Raw genomic sequence first — 20,622 nt, forward strand, 5'->3', positions numbered from 1 at the left:
TCTACACTTAATTGAAATGCAAATTTAGCTCTTTAAAAATATTTTTGGCTGTAAAAAAAAACAAACAAATAAAGAAGAGCTACCTGTTTCATTTATCAAAGTAGCACCATATTAAAATGAGAGTCAACAAGATGGTTAACTACATTTTTTAGATTATAATGCAACTTTGACCTAAAGATTTGTCCTAGGTTCTACCAGAAAACTGTTATCTTTTATTAAAATTATCATACCACGAGTATCTTAAGAAGCAGAAAGAAACAAAGAAACAAAAAAAGAAAGTAACTCTCAAAACTGTGGCACAAGTACCGCTGATGGTACTGGGTTGCTCTTAGTGGTATACAGAAAAGGTTTTGGCTATTATTTAAAGGGTAAATATGACAAAAACCTCTACTGTTAAAACTTGAACATGTGAACAAACATCCAGCCCAACTGGGCTGCTGTTAAAGTTTAAAATTTTAAAATAACAGGACTTGATATTTTATGAGAGAAAGAGAAGGCAAACTTTAAATGTTAAAGCTGCAGCATGTAATTTTTAGAATTATTTCTTTTCTTTTTCTTTTTACATGTCTGTTAAAACTAATCCCTTGTGACAGTATGGTATGGGACAGATAATGTGAGGAGCTTCATTTTTACAGACTATTTGTCTCATATTGTATTGTTACAACATAGAGAATATGTTTAAAAAATTATTTTTTTTAAAAAAAGTTACATACTGCAGTTTTAAGTGAACACAATGACGTGTTTCAGGGGTAAGCGTCTTCTTTTTTTAGAAATAAAAATATAATCACCCCAATTTACACAAGCTGGAAAGTAAAATTCCTGCTGTACTAAACACTCACACAACAGTATCAAATCTATCACTTCACCTTTAATCTTCTTTTGAAACTGACAATCAGTATTATCCCCACAAATAGCTTTGCTGTGCACAGCTGAGTAAACTGAGAGCTTACATGTAGTCTTGTTGGTTTATTAACAATGTAGGGTTTGGAGGACTGTTATTTGTTTGTATTTCGTTCAGGTCTCTACAGGTTACAGTAAGGGACATAATAAAATGTGACTATTTGAATTAGACATCATATACAATAAAAAAAAACATCTAAGTAATTAATAACAGAACATCTGTTAAGTCAAACCACCTGCTTCCAAGGATATCGAACAAATGCACAAATTCAGAGCACAAATTTAGCGGTGTTAACAGCAACAAGCACTCAGAGCATCTTACCACTATGAACTGATGCTAAATGCTTTCAAAATGACAAGCATTCAAACATATTGTGTACCTGCAGGGTTTCAGTTTGGTTCTCTCTGGGTGGAAACAGAACCACATTTTCTGGAGCGCCCTCTTCTGGCTGTAACGGGGAACAAGACGGTTCACCAAAAGGGGGAAAGCAGCTCAAATGTGCAACCAAGAGAAGCTGGAGTTATGAAGTTTCTTCAATAGTTTAACAACTGTTTTTGTTTTACAGCCAGGTTTTTTAAACTGAGTCACAATTAGCATTGGCGGTGCCTGAGCCTCCCTTAGTGGTACACAAAAACAATGAATTTCTGTATTTTGTGATTTTAAACATAAGCTAAATATTTATTAAGAATGTTTTATAGTACTATGTGTTCCAATTTTACTACAAAACAAGATCTTTTTACAGCAGGTAACACAAGGTTTTATTTCCAAGGCAATTGGTTGTTGTTAGAAAGTTTAGAATTGCTGGTTTACATTTTTCCAGGGTTTCTTCAAGTTTCGGTAAATTAAATTTCAGACTTTTTAAGACCCTTATTTAAGTTTAAGACATAGACAAATTATGAAACAAATGCTATTACTCAATAGTCAATTATCAACTTCATGTCATCAGGAAAACAGGAGTTTAAACCGAATCTTGTCTACTCTGTGTGGACCTTAATTATAAGCTGTTCATTCAACAAATGGTTATTTTAATCCTGTTATATTAATCCAAAATTCTCCACCTAAAGTCTTCCAGTCATGTGCAAATTATTGTTTTGCAATGGATCTTCTTTCTAAGTACAAAACTGTAACATCAGAATGCAAGTAGACATGTTTTAGTGGTGTAATTAATCAAACTTTAGACATTTTTTTTCAGCCTGTTCAGAAATAAAGCATGATTTTAATACAAATTTTTATTAGAAAAGCTTCTGTTACAGACATCCAAAAGTTAGAGATCACAGAAATTAAGTTAGCTTTGTTAGTCATCTGTGCTCTGAATATTTTGAGAAATGTAAAGCAGCACAGCAGGGGAGCAAGTAGCAATCTTGCCCTTACCAATGCCTCAGTAGTGCTGCTCTCGTTCCCCATGGCTCAGCTAGGTGCAGGGCCACAACTGCCCAGACCAACGGCCTCTCACATCAGCTGGCTGAAAGACACTATGAACAAAGAGACCATCAGCGTGCGACCGTTCAGGTGCTCAGTACAGAGACAGAATAAAACTGGGGATCTGTGGGCCACTCAACACTTAGAGATTTATGTTCTTGCAGGATTAGGGACCCTTTGGTATGAGCTTGAATGGGCACAGGGTGAGAAGGAATGGAGAATTTGAGTGCAGACTGATGCCAAGACTGCCTGCAGGGCCAAAGTGCAAGTGGTGGAATTTAAAAAAAAGTAGGAAAGTAGCATCATAATCAATAGATGAGATTTTTACTCTTTCTTTTGGTTTGTTATTTTGTTTGTATTTCCTTTTAATTCCTGTAAAGCACTTTGTATTGCCTTGTTGCTGAAAATGTGCTATATAAATAAAATTACCTTTACCTTTACCTTTAGAAATATTGTTTCTGGTGTAGTAAAAATAAAAAAACATTCCTAAAATCAGAGCATCTGCAGCAAAAATCAGAACTTAAAGATTTTAACAAAGTCCTGGTATAAATCTAGATGGATATACCGCAGCTAATCATAAGCTGGAAAACGTTAGATTACCAGATCTTCTGTCCACAGTGAAGCCAGTTTCACATCACCATGGGCTGAGAGATTACCAACGAGGAAAGAATTACCTACTCTACAATCTACACCTTCAAACTTGACAGAAATTAGCAGTTTCCCTCATTGACCAGCCAAATACAGTATCTTCTGGAGTTTTATAGTTAAAAAGGGAAAACATTTAACTATTTGACCACAATGACAAAAAAAAACATTTTTGGAGGAGTCAAGGTTAAGACTTTGAAACTTAAGAACTCTGTACCAACCTGTTGGCAGCATCCTGCCGAGAGCCTGTTTTCCTAACAGTGGTTGTGAAGTGTTATACAAAGTGGATGGGATAATCAGGAGGGAGAACTATCTTTAAGTTGAAATCAACAAAGTGGTTGAAACAGGATAAAGATCCCAGAAGCATCAAAACTGGTTTTGTAAAGAATCAATCAGACTAACGTTAAGCTTCTTAAGCAGCTCCCAGATCAACGTTACTGAAAATTTGTGAACAATGCCTAAAACCTGATCGTACGCCAAAATATTGAGAATTAATTTTTTCATTTAGATAAAGTTAGATTAGTGTCTTCCAAAGATAGTTGATGTCTACAAATTATTTGCAAAGCATGTGGCTTTTCATGTTGCTATTTAAGCAACTTTCAACCAAACTTTATCCATAGCTCCATGCTTCTATTGTGGATGCCTGCAGCACACTGACACAGTGACTGCTGGATAAGGTAATCCGTACAGGGTAAATAACAGATTGACTCTCAGCAGTGTTGCTGGGGTTGTCTGGGTGGGGAGGCAACTCTAATCCAAGATGGGCAGCATAATGCACAATTTAGATCCTTGTAAGTCAGACTTTGTCACCAGACACCGACTGATACATAGCAGCATTTTTAGCTGTGGTAAATTTACTCTCTGACATTTCCTTTTTATTTGCATTTCTTGTATGGCTGCAGGGACCGAATGCCAGCTCAGTGTTCAGTCAGAATGCACTGACCTGAATGTGCAAGACTTTATAAATAGAGTTGTCTCATATTTACTGCTTTATTCCAGCCTAATGCACGGGTTGTCATGCATGCTCTCCACCTGAGTCAGTGACCTCTCTCCACAATCGTTTTTCTCCAACAATTATTCTTTACTCTGCATCCTCACATCCCAATTCTCGCCTGTTCAATGGTGTGGCAGCTCATCTGCTCTGCCTGCTATTTGTGTGAATGGGGTGTAATTTCAGCCCCCTCTTTACACCAACGTGCGTGCACTTTAGCTGGCGATGGCATTTCAAGGCATTTTGGCAGCACACAGGGGAAATCATATGATTCAACCGCTGCCAGGTCACTTCTCACCTCATCACTGTCATATAACATGAGTCCTGAAAGGTTTGTATGGAGGAGCATGTGTGTGAGTTTGAGATTTCCTGCCCTGTTTCTGACCTCCTCTCACAATAACAGAGTGAGATTTCTATTTATTTTTCTACAAAAACATAATTTTATGCTGTAATATTACTAAAGGTATATTTTAGTCAGTTGTGTAAACAAGTAGATTAAATTAATGCTTCGTCTTTCATAAATAGCTGTAGGAAAAGCAATAAAATCCATGCATATAATAAAAGTGAAGTAGCAACAAAAGTTTGCACCATTTATCACCTTTTCGTTCCATTTTCCTTTAACAAAATAAGAAGCTTACAAACTACTCACCATTGCAAACAATAGGACAGTTTCCAAACCTCAGGTTTGACCCTCCGGTGTGTGTTTACTGTCAAACTAATGTTTCTGTCCTGCCTCCTGAGGAACCCCGGTTTCTCTGCTGCTATTTTAGCCCTGGACGCAGGGCAGGAGCAGACGAGGGGAGAAAGCGTGTGGGGAGGGGAGGGAGCGGTGGGAGGAGACCAAACTGGAGCTGGAGTAGCCATGTCTGCTGAGGGAGGTTGTAGGTGGGTGGATTGCAAATAAACAGGAACATTAACAGCAGGATGTAGGTATAAGGCCTTTTCACTCTCATTCATACCCCTTCAACTTTTCATACAACTGCTGTGAAGTGAAAGAAAAATCATCCAAACCTCTCCTTTTTTTGTTCAAGTGATTTGTTTTGCTTTCTTCCACACTCCAAAAATATGCATGTTGGGTTAATTAGTCTCTCTTAAGCCTCTTATAGGTATAAGTGCATGAATGTTTTCGCCCGTAATAAAATGCCAACCTATCCTGCCTCTTGCCCAGTGACAGCTGGAGACAAACAGTAAAAATGGATTTTTTAATTTGACCTTGTATTTCACAATTATCCACAACTTTATCTTTTGGTCTGCAACATAAACTCCCAAATAAAACACACTGACGTTTACGTAAAGATTCAAGAGTTGAGAACATGACCAGAAGGCAGAAAACAAGCTGCAGGGGTTTCAGTGCTCATGCCACCTGTAGCCACACTTCACATTTACACTGAGTTGTAAGGACACACGTGCACAAGTACAAACCGTCTGAGATAAACTCGGAGAGCAGCGCCATCAGACAAAAACCTCATCTCCACTCTAAGACAGCAGAGGGTTGGAAGCAGATCTGCTTCCTCTATTATCTGCCATCTTTAAAGGCCACTTTGAGCAGACTACACATCATCGCTATAAATAACGTGAATCTGACCAGCTGTTTCCCACAAACAGCCTCCATACTTGTCATTTGTTTGTCTTCTAGGTGCTTTCTGCTACTGGGGGTTAATTGCTCAACTGAGCTGACAAATAGTGTCACACTCCCTCCAATTTTCCTCTGCAACTCACATCATCCTTTCACTTTTATCCACTGCAGCTTATTTTTCCTGCTGCTTTCATCCATTCTCAAGCACAAGAACACACTTTGCCTCTCCCTGAATGAAACGCCTCCATTCAACACGGCGCCTCCCCCCTCCGTTTACCTGCTTGTGTGAGATTCCGATGCAGCTCCCCATCCTGTATTCCATGTCCTCCTCTGGTGAAGTGACCCTGGCGCTACACGGCTGGCAGAGCACCTTCCTGCAGAACTGCATCGTTATCAGTCAGCCTCAGCATCACCAGAGCATCACTGCAGAAGCTTGCTCGTACACTCCTCCATGTCGGTCTGTATGAGAGTGTGCATCACTGCCTGTGGTCTTCCCGTGACATATATTCTCCAGTCACTGTTACATAACGCCCCCTCCAATCAACTGAACGTGCCAGAAGCAGGGATAAAAAAAAAACAGGAGACGCTCTCTGCAGTCTGAGATCCAGCTGAGCTTCAAATCACAGCACAGGAGAGCGGACGAAGGCTCTGCTTCAGAGGGGAAAAAAATCTCAGTGAGGGGAGAGGAAGGGATGGGAGGGAGCATGAAACGTGCCTGTCTCTTTAAAAGATCAAAGACAATGAAAGGCTGCTTCTGCTGCTGGAGTCAGAATGTATCCACTGTTCAAAACGGAATAAAATCTTTGGCAAATAATGACTTTTTGTTTGACAAAAACAATTTTTAATTACCAAAAACGTGGAACAGGGACACAGCAAACATATTTTCTCAATGAAGTACAACAGTGTAAACAAAGTGCGAGTACTGCATAGAGGCTTAAGATGGTTAGGATAATGTGGATAAGATGAAAATACAAGAAAAAAGCTTTAAAAAATGAAGCAGAGGTCTGTCAGATATATTCAAAACTTATGTCACACTGAATCTTTCATATCATTAAAGATTAAACTAATCTGTTACTTTCTTTTCAATTAAATGACTTAAGTTACAAGAAGAACTGTTTCAGACTGTCTCATTATATTATCAAAGCAATTAAATACAATGTGAATCATGTTTAATTTCTGCTGTGGTACAAAAAACATCTGTGAAATCCTAAAGAGATTTATTTTTCTACATGAATAAAAAAACTATGTACACAAAATCTTACTGACAAAAAACAGTAAAAAGATTATCTGGTCCCATGAAACTCAAACAAAGGTGTTTGGAATCAAACGGACGTAAAAAAAAAAAGCTGTTATTTAAAACTAGTGAGACAGGAGGAAGCGCCGTCGTCACTCGCTCTGCGTCTCCGGAGGCTGAATTATTGTCTCTTTGATTTCAAAAACATCTATTAGCTCCTGAAACAAGAACAAAACAACAAAAGATGCATTAGGAATAATTAAACTACCATACAAAAGTATCCACATCCATAAACTATTTCAACATTATATCACAGCGCATAAAAAAAATCTATAAGAGTGGCACGCATTAGTATTCAGTCATCCAGAGTTATACCAGTCAAAACTTGCAGCAATAATTTTTTGGGTCTAAAATGTCGCTGTGAGGATGGTGTGTTCAGGGTGATATGTAGTGTTAGTTTTATGTAGGCTGCCAAATGTCACTTTCTCCTCATCTGACCAAAGCACCTTCTTCCACATGTTTGCCATTTCCCCTACAGGCATCATCACAGACTGACATCAGGACTTTCTAACAGCTTTTTATCAATAATGGCTTTGCTATCCCTTCCAAAAACAGCGGATTTATTGGGGTGAAGAACTGATAGATTCTTTCACCGGAGCTGTGGATACCGGCAGCTCCTCCAGATTAAGAGCTGGAGTCTTGGCTGCCATCCTGCTTAATATTCTCTTGATCGGCCACATCTAGGTAGATCTGCAGTTGCAACTTTCTTTCTGATCTGCCTGCTGTGTTTCTTGGTCTTCATGATGCTGTTTGCTCATCTACCTTCATATTCACAGAACAGCTGGATTTAAACTGAATTTTATTTGTTGATAATATAACTTCTAAAGGCAATTGGTGGCACTGGAATTTATTTTCTGGGTATGAAAGTAAATAGGGCTTAATATTATCTGTGAATTTTTTTTTTAATGATTCTTTCCCCTTCATAATTATTAGTACTTGGTGTTGATCTGTCACAACGTAATAAAATACATTACATCTCATGGCTATGACGAAACTAAATTAGTTTTTCCAGAAACTGTAGATGAACATTTTATAGCATAGAGAAGCTAAAAGCTGCGCACCCTCCATATTTTTGGGCTGATAGAAACAATGCACTGTTTGCGGCTGAATGAACCTGCAGCCTCCACCTCTTCTTCCTCTACTGGTTCTGAAAGATTAAAAACATAAAAGGGTAAAAAATTATTTGATGCCGTGAGATTTTCCTTGTTAGTCGACAATCAGACTGTTGAAAAGACGTCCTTCATGCACTCACCTATACAAGGCAACTTGTCACTATCCAACTTGAGACGTGCCAAACCATCCTGAAAAAAGCAGAAGCAACAATGTTATACCTACTCAGAGTCACTAGAGGGCGACAAAGCTCAGTTAAAAGAAACGGTACATTTCTCACCCTTATGAGAAAAGAAGTGTGGAAAATATTCTCCACTGTCCGTGAAAACGAGTTGGGGTCGATGACAAATTCATAATATGATATTGGTGATGCTGTATTGAAGCAAACACACAGTAATTATGAAAATAATTCAAGACACTGAAGTGTTTCAGACAGGGTACAAAGATGAGGTATTAAATTACAGAACAGCTCTGAATAAAAGTGTCAACAGACTCGGGATCAACAGAAATCTGATTGATCAGACCACAGTCAGAGGTGATCTGATACCCAGAGATCCAACACCGAGATGTCACATAGGTTGATGAAAAGATGTCACAACCTGTCACACACTGAAGGTATTATTGCTGGGTGTTTTTGTTTAATTCTTCAATGACTGGTCAAACATAGCCCAGAGATCAAAAAAGTGGCAGCTGGAAACAATCATTATTTACATCCCAATCTCTTATTTATTAGATGTTGTTTTTTATTATTACGTTCTACGTTTTCTATAACAAAAAAACATAGAAAGTTACAGCAGAGGTTGACGACACATTTAAAGACCTGAAACTTGTCATGTAAATAAAGTTTGCAAATGTTGCTGTCACATGTCAAGATGAACTCACTACTTTAAGTTTGTACAACAGATCTGGTCTCCATGGCAGAGCTATCTACTATTCATAGTAGATAGCTCTATGAATAGAGCTATTCATAGAGCTATTCATAGAGCTGCTATGCTCAACTGTAACTCATGTTTGAAGACAACAGCCGCAATTTACTAATGGTCATGGAAATCCCCTGCTCAATATTTTGCTCCTTAAATTTGGTTTTAAATTGTGTCAAAAAAAGAAAAGGAAAAGAAATGCTTTGGAAGATATTAGTTTGACAACTTATCACTCCTCCCCCCCCAAAAAATATGTTTCTTCATAGAAAAAAAAAAGAAAACTTGGAGCTGGGAATTAGCGATGCGCCTGCAGAGGGTTTCTTCATCTCTGTACCCTAATATTTGTACATTCTCATAGGAAATATGAGTAAAGATGATTTCCAACTTACGGTCATCTTGATAATAACTCTTCAGATATCCCAGGATTCTTTCAACCTCTTTCTCTGTAGCTTCTTGATGAGATTCTTCCATTTTCTTTAGCTAAAATGCAACATGATTTTGTTATTAGCCGAGACTCAACGTCAATCATTTTGTAATTTATGAGTACGCTCTAAATGATAAAATAAAAGTAAATATTTGAAGAAAATTTGCCCCTTTGAAAATTCAGCTACGTTGGCTGGGTTTAAATTTGTAAAAGATGTAAGAATAACTCTCGGCCTTCTGAAGCTGCTACCCCGGATAAAAGAAGATGGATGGATGGATGCAAGAATAAAGTAGTCAGAGTAAAACATAAGATATTCTGAAATAGAAAAATCTGATTAAATGACTTTTAAAGCCCATTAGCAGGCTGGTAAATGTATATACAAAAGGAAATTTTATTGCGGAGAAACAATCCTCATAATTCAAAGTGTTTGCCAATATCAGCTCAGATGTTTGCATCAAACTGCAGCCATGATGGTGCAGCTTGGAGCTACCTGAGTGGGCATTATCCTCTTGGCTTCTTTGCTTGGTGCTTTCCTTTGCCGTTCTATTCTCTGCTTCGGAGGCGGTGGCTCCGTGTAGAAAGATCCCATCCTGTTGAGAAAATTCATATAAAGTCAGTGTTTTGAGATTCTATTCTAAGAAATAACATTTACAAATTAAAGAGAAAAATTGCAAATAAAAAAAACTATTCAGATCAGATATTTCAAGAACTCAAGTGTTTGATCCTTTTTTAAACCACTAACTCTCATTCTCATGTTAGTAGATGTGACTGAAGACAGTCATGAAATATTTTCCTGAAAGAAAAAAAAAAAAAATTTAATAAATTCATGCAGAAACATGTGAATGTATTTAACCCAGGTTTGTGGCACCTTTGGTCAAAATGTAGCTTTTTAATAAAGTTGGAAATTGGTAATCATTAACGAGAATGAACTAAATATTTCATTTTCTGGCTCTATTTTGCGGAAGTGATCACTTGAAGCTGAGTTTTTTTGCCAGTCATTTGCTTCGTATTTTTAAAACTCATTTACCCATTTTTTCTATTCATTCTGGGACTCAAATCATTTGACATGTGAAGCTGAAATCACTTCACATGTGCACAATTCTTCCAGTTTGTTCAGATCTATTTAGTACGGTCACTGAGAATCATTTATAGCTAAACTTTGTTGTCTTCACACATGTATAGTAAAGTAAACGTCTGATACAATCTGACTTTGACTTAAACTTTAATTTACAAGTTACCTGAATGCAATATTAATTCAAGACATTTTTATTGTCATCCTTTAAGACAAAGAAAATAGGGAATGAACCATTGAAAAACACACTAATGTTCTTTCAAACTTGATTTTCTGCTCTTCTAACCTATCTAGAAAATGAAAATATTAGGAGTACTATTACTGCTTCAAGCATTACCTTCAGGAAATGGCTCCTTTCTAATGGAATCATCCCAAATACCAGATATGGAAATTAATACATTTTAGTGGAAGCTTTGATCTACAATGACTAACACGAGCATTATTAAAATCAGAGGTAAATTCAGGAGTTTGGTGACTTACTTCATGTTCACAGATTTTATGGAGTTTTTGTACTCACTCCTGATTTCCTAAGGTGAGAACTGTAAGAAAAACCCAAGGGTTTTTAAATCTGTGTGGGTGCGTCACGCTCTCTGGGACTCACATGTAGTGGAAAGAAGGCGCCGTCCTGAAACAGCACTCGGCTCTCCTGGCCAGCCGGTGCCAGGCGTCTTTGGGGAGGTAGCCATCGCTGGCACAGCCATTCGGCGGCTCATCGTCCTCGTCCTCCAGACGGTTAAGACCCATGAAGGACAACTGTTGGAGTTGTGTGACATCAGTTCAATTCAATGAACAGTAAAAAATTTACTCCAAACACAAAACACTTGAGATGATTTCAGAAGCTGTTATTTCATATGTTCCTCACTCTTATTTCATTTGTCTTCCACGGTTACGTTGTGGTCCTACTTTCTGTCATCGTTAGCATCTTGGTCACCAAAGTTTTCAGTTCGTTCAAAAAGTGTGCATCGCTTCAATTTTTCCACATTTTGTTTTATTACAGACTTATTCTATATTGTATTAAATTAACATTTTTCCTCAGCATTCTACAAACACATACCTTAAAATGACAATGTGGAAAAAAGTTTTTAAATTTTTGCAAATTTATTAAAAGTAGAAAAGCAAGATGTCACATTTAAGTAAGTATTCACAGTCTCTGCCAAGAAGTTCAAAGTTGATCTGTTTCCACTGATCATCCTTGACATGTTTCTGTAGCTTAAAATGAGTTCTGGAGAAACATGTCAAGGATGATCAGTGGAAACAACTCGAGTTTGAACTCCATAGCAAAAGGTTGTGAATACTTAAGTAAATATGATTTATTGGCATCAGGGTAGTGAGAACTCAATCAAATGGCAAAAAATAAATATTGCATTCAAGCAGCCCTTTGCACTTGATATTGATAGCTATTCAGTTTATTCTGCAGCTCTCCCAGATCCCAGTACACTGTTTATATAAACACACTCACCAGATGTTCAGCGAAAGCAGAGGGATCAAAAGCACTCCCCTCGGAAAACAGTTGACTGGCTTTCTCTTTTCCCAAGTCTGTGGCCACAACGAGAAGCTGAGCATCGAGCGCCGCCTCTCTTGCCTGTCGAACTGTCAGAGAGCAAAGTCACATCAGAGCAATTAATCCAAAAGGATAGACGTATGCTGGACAAAAAACATCTGGTATAAAATCAAACTATCAAAGCATCCATTGGGTATGGGGAATACACATAAATGTTTAATTTCTGATGCTGGTAATGTTAGTTTCCCAGACTGATTAGACAACTAACATGGTTACAGCTGTTCCAGGTTGTAGCTGAAAAATTTCTAATAATATTCAAAATGCCTTATGTTTTCTTTTCCCGTTTCTGCTCATAATGAAGCTAGAGTTTGTTGGAGAAGCTTTGGGGAAACAAAGCCATGCTTATGTGAAGATGAGTGGAATTCTTTTTAAATTAACTAAATAGTCTCTCAGATAACAATTTCAAACATCCAAATACCAAAAAAACATACTTGTAATCCTCAAAATTTTACAATATCTTTAATCACAGCATTTACAGTAACTTTTCTAAAAAAAAAAAAAAAAAGAAAAAAAAAGCCAAGGAAGATCTTTTTATGCTAAGCCTCTATTGTGAAAATATGATTTTACAGTAATGAACTTAACCTCTGTGACAAATACAGAATCATTACAAGTCAATTACATTATATTAACTCTAACCTCTAGAGAAAGCAGAGAAACGTTTAATTTGAGCGACCAGTTTCATGGTAATATATAATACATAAAATATTAAAAATATTGCAAAAACATTTATGTTTTTGTTATTTTAAAGAGACACTTTTTACATATTTATATTTAAACTGATGTGCATAAATTATCCCATAATTTCAGCCTTTGAAAACATTTTCACTGTTCACATTATGCTGGTTACATAAAAAAAATACTTTAAGTACTTTTGCCTTTTGACATTCAACTCTTTGGTGCAGAAATTACATTGCCACTAAGTTGCAGCTCCTCATCAGAAATACCTCGCTATTTCTCACATACCATCTTTGAAAAGTTTATTTGCCTCTTCTAAGACTTCTGTGAGCTTGTTGTTGGAAGGACTCAGCATGTCTTCTCTGTTTTCTGTAACAGAAAGAAAAGTCTATGAGCTCATTCAAGCTTTGTTAAATAGTTACGGCTGCCTCTCAGTAACAACTCACGTTGAACTGAGTTGATGAGGTCCCTGTATTTGCTTCGGATTTCTCTCCTGAGGCCCAGATCGTTGTCATCATCGTCGTCTTGCACACCACCGGAGCTCGAGTCATGGTCCTCTCCATCACCCGGGTGTTGATCGGTTCTCCTCCGGCTGGACGACCCGTTCTGTCGGACAGCTTCATCGTCACCGCCCGCTCTGGCCTTCCTCATCTCTAGTCTGCTGCAGAACGGGCTCTACGAAAGGGCAACCACATGAAGGAGAAAGCAAAACGAGAACGTTTGGAAAAAAGTTATCAAAAGTTACCTTCAGCAAGTTTGGAGACAGGCTATGATTATAGTAACGATAGGGTCGTAGATGTTCAGAGTTTAACTATAAACATGGCATAGCAAACAATATTTAAGAAAGAAGTTAAGACAAAGTTATTTACCTTACAGAATTAATAAACCCACAAGACCAGCTTCAAATAAAAAGCTCTCGATTGGTGCTAAATGAAAGCTAACGCTAGCTATCGGTTAACTGCTGATGCTTTCGGCTAACGTTAGCCGTTAACCTGATTTTAGCGGTTTTGTTTAACTGTGGTAATGCGAACAGAATGAACTACAAAAAACACAAACACGAGCAAAAATTCTAAAAATCTGTTAAAAGAATACCTTCAAACCTATTTTAAAAACAGACAAAAACTATTCAAACGATAGACAGAGCTCTGGCGTGCAAACGCAGGAAGTTGACGTGACGCGTCATGCACAACTTTTCAGAATAAAAGAAAAGGAAAACCCCGATTTTGTTGGACTAAAAAGATACACTAGTGCAGTGCAGGGGTACCCAAAGTTTGTGAGACCAAGATCTACTTTTTCTCTTATCAGCTGGCTGAGATCTACCACATGTCACGAATATATAAAAATTGTAAATTAAACTCTATTGATTTATTTTATATGCAAACATCAACTATAGCAGTGGTCCCCAACCACCGGTCCGCGGACCAATTGGTACCGGGCCGCGCAAGAAATAATGAACTACTTCCGGATCTTTTATTTTGAAAATCCTAAACCGGACTTTACCGGTTACGTCTTGCGCGTCAAAATTGAGCCAACTTGCAGCAGAATGAGTAACAAAACAAGTACTGCCATCAACGTATTAGTAAGTTGATGCTTGCAGCACAAAGATAAATATTCAAAGTCAATTTCAGCTGAAATATAATATGGAGCAGTGTGGCTCAGGGGGCCATTTCTGGCTCTTGAAATTATTTTTGTTTGGCCCTTGACCACAAGTAAAAGTTGTAAAAAAAACAAACAAATTTGATCAACAAAATAGAAAGCAATAAATTAACCAAACAATTTAGAAATTAAATGTTTTTCTTGTAATTAAACAACGGTCCAAAGCAGTTTTTATGTTTCAGATCTTTACCAATATCCAGATTTTACACATAAAAATTGTGTATGTTCACATTTTATCTTTAGGTTTCTACTACTTGTAGAAACTCCACCCGTGGTGTGTTTACTAATTAGGTGACTCCCCCCACCCACCCCTCCACCCCCGGTCCGCAGCAAAATTGCGAAGGGCTGACCGGTCCACGCGACTAAAAAGGTTGGGGACCGCTGAACTATAGGACACATATTAGAAAACCTAATGCAGTTTCTTCCACGGTGAGATTCTGACACTGGGAAGAGGTTGCTGGTTTCTCATAGTCAGAATCTGGTTGCAAACCTCCTATACTCTCACGCCAACCAACTTCAGGTCCTCTTTCACCAGATCTATATCCTTTTTGGTCTTCCTCTAGGCCTCCTGCCCAGGCGTTCTACACTAAAATGGACTGAAATGCCACTCAGCAAGTAAGAAGTCATTAGTCCATACAAAGGAACAAGGACCTTCATTTTTTATAGCCATATCCTGTGGTCCAGTATTACTAAAGCTAGCTAGACAAAAGGGGGAAGCCAGCCAGTTTTCGAGCACCATTGTAAAAGTTATGTATTGCAGGCAGCAGAAACATGTTATGTGGGTGTTTTGTTGCAGGAGGGACTGGTGCACTTAAAATTTCTCTAGTATTTGGCAGGATTGCCATTTAAGTTTGATGACTTAGGTAAAATGTTTTGAGAATTCTTCGGTAAAGTTCTCCATATAGCTAAAATATTGGCCCATTCATCCTGGGCTACCTGTTCAAAGGCCACACTCACTTTTTCAAGCGGCTTCTATGTCCATCCTGCCACTCTAGGGCAAAGGTCTGATTGTTTGCATTGTTCTTCTGTTTTTGTTTTTTGTTTTTATTGAAACCATTGTTGCCTATCCAGCTCAATTGCCGTGATTACAGTCACTAGATGGTGCTAAAGGAGAACCCGATGCGACAGACAGCTGGTGTTTATTTAGATTCTGCTGATCCATTGTCATGGTACCCAACATTTCTCTTACCAGATTGCAATCAGTTTTTCTTCTGAGTTTCTTTGTCAGATCATGGAAACTAAAGTAACCGGTAAAGTGTTTATATGCAGATTTGTCAAGTTACATAATTTAAAAACACATTTCCTGGGATATTGACTGAGATTAATTCCCACTTTGTTGTACCAAAAAGTTGGTAACCTATGTTAGAACTATAAATGTCCTTGGATATTTAATCAACATTGTAGCTCCTCCTGGGTGTTATCAAAATAATAAATCCATCCCACACAGTGAGAGGTCAGGTGATCAGCTAATCCCCTGATCACCTGGGGATCACCAGCTCCATATGCTGGACAGACGCTCAGCTCAGCAGCCTTCCTGAGCAGAAGAGACTTTCAACCAGTGGAGGAACTGAGGTCTAGTTCCTTTTACAATGGAGGAACTGAGGTCTAGTTCACCTGCTCCCTGTCTGGATGTGAACCTCTCTGAATCGCCTGGAGCTGGTAAGAGCAGCGGCATCATAACAAGTCCCCACTCGCTGGAGTCCAGGACTCAGACAGGTATTAAACCGGTTCAGCTGCTAATTAGATCTCTGAACGAGCTGATTGCAGGGCAGCAGGCTGCTCCTTATGAGGCCATGAAGACTCTGCATGAATCATACGAGAAGGAACGATCGAAGCTTTTCCCTATGCCTGTGTGCAGCAAGGAGCAGGAGAGGATTATTCAAGCTGAAAGGAGCAAATGCCTAAGAAGTAATGCAGCCTCAAGCTCTGAAGTTGTACCAAAGGTGAAAAATCACTCAGCAGAGCCAGTTGTCTATGCAGACCTTTGCTTCAAAGCAAAATCCGGTTCCTCTGTTTCTGCAAAGAGAGACCCAGAGAGGAGCACAATCAGCAGCTTCAGTCTGGGAGATCTGAGATACTCCCTGTCTGCTGAGAGGAAACTGCAGAAGATCACCTCAGAAATAAAGAGGAAGACATGCATCACCGTGTCAGAGAGGGATCGCAAGATAGCAGCTCTGATGCTGGTCAAGCATCGGGAGGAGCAGGAGCGCCTGAAGCTCTGTCAGCAGGAGGAACAGGAACGACAGGAGGCCCGCAGGAGGGAGGAGGCCAGGCAGGCCCACGCAGAAAAAGAACGAAGGAGGAGGCTTAAGCAGAGGATGAAACATTGGCACAAGGAGCTGGAGGCCCGCAGGAAGCTGAGGCTGCGGCTGGAGCAGGAGAAAGCAGCACAGCTCCAGAAGGAGATGCTGCTCCAGGAGAACCAATGGAGAAAGCTGAAGGAAGTGGTTGAGGCACAACGCAGAGAAAAGCTGGAGGCTGCTCTGAAGGAGGCAAAGGAGCGTAAAAAATACCAGGAGAGATTGCTTAGGGAGAAGATGGAGCTGGAGAAAAGGGAGCTTGAGAAGGAGAAGCAGGCGGCAGAAGAGAAGGAGGAGAAGGCCTGGAGGACCAGAGAACTGCAGGAGAAGAGGGAGCGGAAAAAGCTGCAGGAGGAGAATCACAGAGAGATGCTGTGTCACATCCTGCTGAAGAGGCAAGCAGAGCAGAAGATGGAGGAAGATGAAACGCAGAAGAGGAATTTGCTGGAGAAGAAGCTGCAGCGTTCCGCCGAGAAACGAGCCCGAGCTGCAGAGGCACAGCACAGGCGGCTGCGGGAGCGAGCTGCCGTGCAGGACGTCCAGATCCAAAGAGCACAGATGAGGGCCAAGCTGCAGAGTGTCCAGGAGCTTACACACAAGCAGATCCTGGTCCAGCAGAGCCAGCGTCGCATGGAGAGAGCCGCCCAGAACGCCTCGGCGCTGCGCAGGAGCCGCACTCAGCAGAGACGAGAACAGAGCAGACACAGACAGGTCTGTCACCAGCAGCTGAGTGAGAAGATCCAGAGAGAGGAGGAGGCCAGCAGGAGGTGCAGAGAGAGCTACGTCTGCATGAAGGAGGGGAAGAGGGAGAGGCTGCAAAAACTGAGGGAGCAGATTCAGGAGGAGGCGCAGAGGCTGGTGCAGGCCTCCTTTCACTTGAGGGACAGGGTCAGGCAGCAGACACACAGCCGGACCTTCCACCAGATGGCCCTGGAGGCTAAACTGACTGCCTCCATGAGCAGAATCAAACTTTAAAACAACTCAGGATGTTTTTTTAGATATTAAATTATTTCCTTACAGCACATTTAAGTTTGTATGTAGATTTACTGTAGCAGGGCAGTTTGTAAGTACTGCATCATTGTAAAGTGGAAGGAATTGTTTCCAAAACAATTTTTAAAGAAAAACATCCAAATTGTGGGATGTACGTGTTGTCAACCCCTTTACTCTGCTACACCTGAATAAAATGCACTCTAAGTGCCTTAAAAATAAAAACACTTCATCTTTACTGAATTTATTCTCAGTATGGAACACTATGTTTGAACTACAAACACGGCAGAACATCAAAGCTGAGATCAGGCAATGAGGGCATTTCTTCAGGTTTTTACAAATCACAACTTTTTCCATGAAGGGTTTTAGGCTCGTATCCCTAGATAAGGTGAGATGGTTTCTGAAAATATACTGGCTTTTTAACCCAGTGAAAAAGCAAAAATTTCAAATTCTTCTGGATTTAAAATCCTTCGTCTTGGGAATAAAAAAGAAAAATATCCTTTTGTATCAGACTAGAGGTCTGCAACCCTTACGATTCGAAGAGTAATTTCTGCCCTAAGTGTAGATAAATAAAACTTGCCTCACTGAAGCTTTATCCTTCTGTAGAAATCACATAAACTTCCTTACTGTAACAGCTAGATAAGAGAAAGGATTTCTATGCAGTGTAGCCAGTTGCAATGGACATTTTATAACCTTGGTTTCTACGTGGAATACGGTAAACACTTACTGAGTCACAGAAATACCAACATTTACAATTTCAGTCTGCTTATAAAATGTAACAAAATATCCTTCAAGTAATATTTGATTAGTTTACATTGTGTCTCACTTTATTTGACCTATTTATTTATTTACTTGCGTCATTTATGCCTGTTAAAATCATAAATAATCAATAGGAAAGATTTAAGCGGCCAGCATTTTTACTGCAGAGCTGAATACAGGTCAATCTAAAAGCTGTATTTAGATGTTGCAAAGAAAACTTGAAACTAGAGAGAAGGTTCAACTTCCAGCAGAACTACAGTAAACATAAAGTCAGAGCTGTACTGGAAAGGTTCAGATCAAAGTACTGAATATGTTACAATGGCCCAGTCAAAGTCCAGCCCTAAACCCAACTTTAACGCTCAACTTACAGTCTGAATGAGCTTGAACTTTTTTCAACGAACATTTTTTTTTCTTCTAGTTTTCAGATGTGTACAGCTGGTAGAGACAGATGTACAAAAACAGATACTGCTTTTATTTATAAAAAAAAAAAGAAAAAAACTGAACTCTGTTTTTCACTTCACAATTACATGCTACTTTGTGCTAGTAAGTGGAATTAAAATACACTGAAGTTTGTGTTTGTAACTAGTGACAACAGAAAATGGTCAAGTAGCACAGCAAACTTTTTTACAAGTCCTGCAAGTTCATAGTTTACCAGCTTGAGGCTATTTCTACTAGTTTGGATCACAACAATGTAATTCAGGGCAGCTAGAGGGTAGAATACAGAGTTATGAAACATTCAGGAAAGTGTGTCTTCTTTCACAACACCATACACTCTATCTACAAACTCAATTTGGCCCAGGAGCCCAGGGATACTTTCTGAGGAGTTACAGGAAATAACTCACATGGTGAAATCTCTATTTGTTATGTAATCACAGTAGAAGTTCCAGCTTGTTTTCATATTTACCTTCAGGAACTATGTAAAGGTTGTTTTTTTATATACTCTGTTTTGAAAAGGTCAAGGCAAGCGTGATTCCAGTTTTACGCAAACCCTTTCCACTCACTCAGCCAACAGATGTGTCACAGTAGCTGTTAGGGAGCAGAGTTGAGTTCTTCCACCGTTAGAAACTTACAGTATTTTTTTCTTTTACAGACACAGAGTGCATGAATCCTGACAGGAAGGCCATTAAGCAAAGCTCACAGTGCAGCTATAAAGAAATAAAAGTTAATGTTTCACCACTCATTGTTATGTGTGCTCTACTGAATAATCTGACATGTCTTACTGTTACAGTCTCTCACTACAGGCTTTCATTTGAGGTTAAAACAGGAGAAATCCAGCTAAGCTACATGACAATCATGTTCCTCCAAGTAAATGGAAACTATTTGTAGTCACATTAGCAAACCAAGCCATCATTGTTGTAGAGGTTTATAACAATGTTTTATTACTTTCGGGGTAGTATATGGATATGTTCAATACATTTTAAAGAATAACAGAATGTGAGTAAATTTCATGCCTTAATTTTATTCATGTATTATTATTAAAAATTTTAATAAACGTATTTTAATTCTGATGCAGCCGTATTTGTTAGCACCCTCAGTAAAAAGGCAACAAATCACACGAAAAAACTTGAATTGAGGATATGTATCCACTGGAGAAAAAGCTAATGTTAAGAGAGAGTTAATTATTGTGTTTTTTTATGAAATTACAAGGAGACAGTTAATGGTAACCCTAACAATTGAAACTAATTGTTTTTAATTTACAGTTTATTTTTAATTTAAATTTCTAAGATTTTTGGATTACAGTTTCAAATGATGTGTCTCCAGCGCACACTGTATAAGCTGACCAAATCCATAGAAAAAGAACCAGAATGGCTTAAGGAAATTAGTAAAGCACTGCATCAAAATACATAAAAACTTATCAAAAATTAACCCTTTTATTGTTTCATAATTAAAAACATTGTTTTGTTATATCTGTTGTTTTGATCAGCTATGAAGAGCTACTGTGGAGGGTTAAGGACCCACAGTGGGCTCCTGAGCTGCAGGTTCCAGATCCCTGCTCTATAACAACATCTTCTCTGGTCTGCATGCCAGAAAAACATATTTTCTATCCTACCATCACAATCATAAAAGAGTAAAGCCAGAGGCACTTGGACTTTAAATGGAAATCTGTGCTTTGGTCATATGACACTAAGGCAAAGCTTTCAAGTAATAAATACTACATAAAAATATGTAGAAAAGTATGGAAGTTCACAGTGGAGGATATGTGATGCTGTGCGCATTCTCTCTTCCAGAGACCTTGGGAACCTTCTGAAGAATGGAAAATGGGAACTCATTTGAATACCTGAACATTTTAGATCAAACCAACCTGTCTTTATGACCATCTTAGCTGAAGAGA

General features: G+C 38.8%; 3 protein-coding genes across 13 annotated transcripts in view; 1 reads left to right on the forward strand and 2 right to left on the reverse strand.

The window, feature by feature from the left end:
- The window catches only part of tacc2 (transforming, acidic coiled-coil containing protein 2), a 60,643-nt gene extending 54,443 nt beyond the window's left edge, over positions 1-6,200 (reverse strand). For 5 of the 10 annotated variants that reach the window (XM_028006268.1, XM_028006270.1, XM_028006269.1 and 2 more), the window contains exon 1: positions 5,810-6,199. In XM_028006268.1, the coding sequence (XP_027862069.1) occupies positions 5,810-5,920 (111 nt within the window). In that variant the 5' untranslated portion in view covers positions 5,921-6,199. Of the gene's footprint in view, positions 1-1,280; positions 1,350-2,272; positions 2,374-4,605; positions 4,745-5,809 lie in introns of those variants that run through there. The other 5 variants (XM_028006274.1, XM_028006271.1, XM_028006266.1 and 2 more) reach the window with 4 other exon arrangements.
- Positions 6,201-6,356: 156 nt separating this feature from the next.
- nsmce4a (NSE4A component of SMC5/6 complex) lies at positions 6,357-13,947 on the reverse strand. Of its 2 annotated transcripts, none has more exons than XM_028007977.1 (11): positions 13,681-13,947; positions 13,035-13,263; positions 12,877-12,957; positions 11,812-11,942; positions 10,954-11,105; positions 9,771-9,870; positions 9,246-9,336; positions 8,217-8,308; positions 8,079-8,127; positions 7,888-7,973; positions 6,357-6,984 (listed from the first exon to the last, which is right to left on the reverse strand). In XM_028007977.1, the coding sequence occupies exons 2-11, from the start codon at positions 13,237-13,239 to the stop codon at positions 6,919-6,921; spliced, it is 1,053 nt and encodes a 350-aa protein (XP_027863778.1). In that variant the 5' UTR covers positions 13,240-13,263; positions 13,681-13,947; the 3' UTR covers positions 6,357-6,918. The 2 variants fall into 2 exon arrangements, with proteins under 2 accessions (XP_027863778.1, XP_027863777.1); XM_028007976.1 differs by having other exon boundaries at positions 13,458-13,943.
- Positions 13,948-14,588: 641 nt separating this feature from the next.
- Positions 14,589-20,620, forward strand: LOC114138461 (coiled-coil domain-containing protein 177). Its single transcript, XM_028007746.1, has one exon. The coding sequence runs from the start codon at positions 15,834-15,836 to the stop codon at positions 17,517-17,519; it is 1,686 nt and encodes a 561-aa protein (XP_027863547.1). The 5' UTR covers positions 14,589-15,833; the 3' UTR covers positions 17,520-20,620.
- The last annotated feature ends 2 nt before the right edge of the window (positions 20,621-20,622 follow it).

Source organism: Xiphophorus couchianus, chromosome 22 (genome assembly GCF_001444195.1).
Source record: "Xiphophorus couchianus chromosome 22, X_couchianus-1.0, whole genome shotgun sequence".
Classification (NCBI taxonomy): Eukaryota; Metazoa; Chordata; class Actinopteri; order Cyprinodontiformes; family Poeciliidae; genus Xiphophorus; species Xiphophorus couchianus.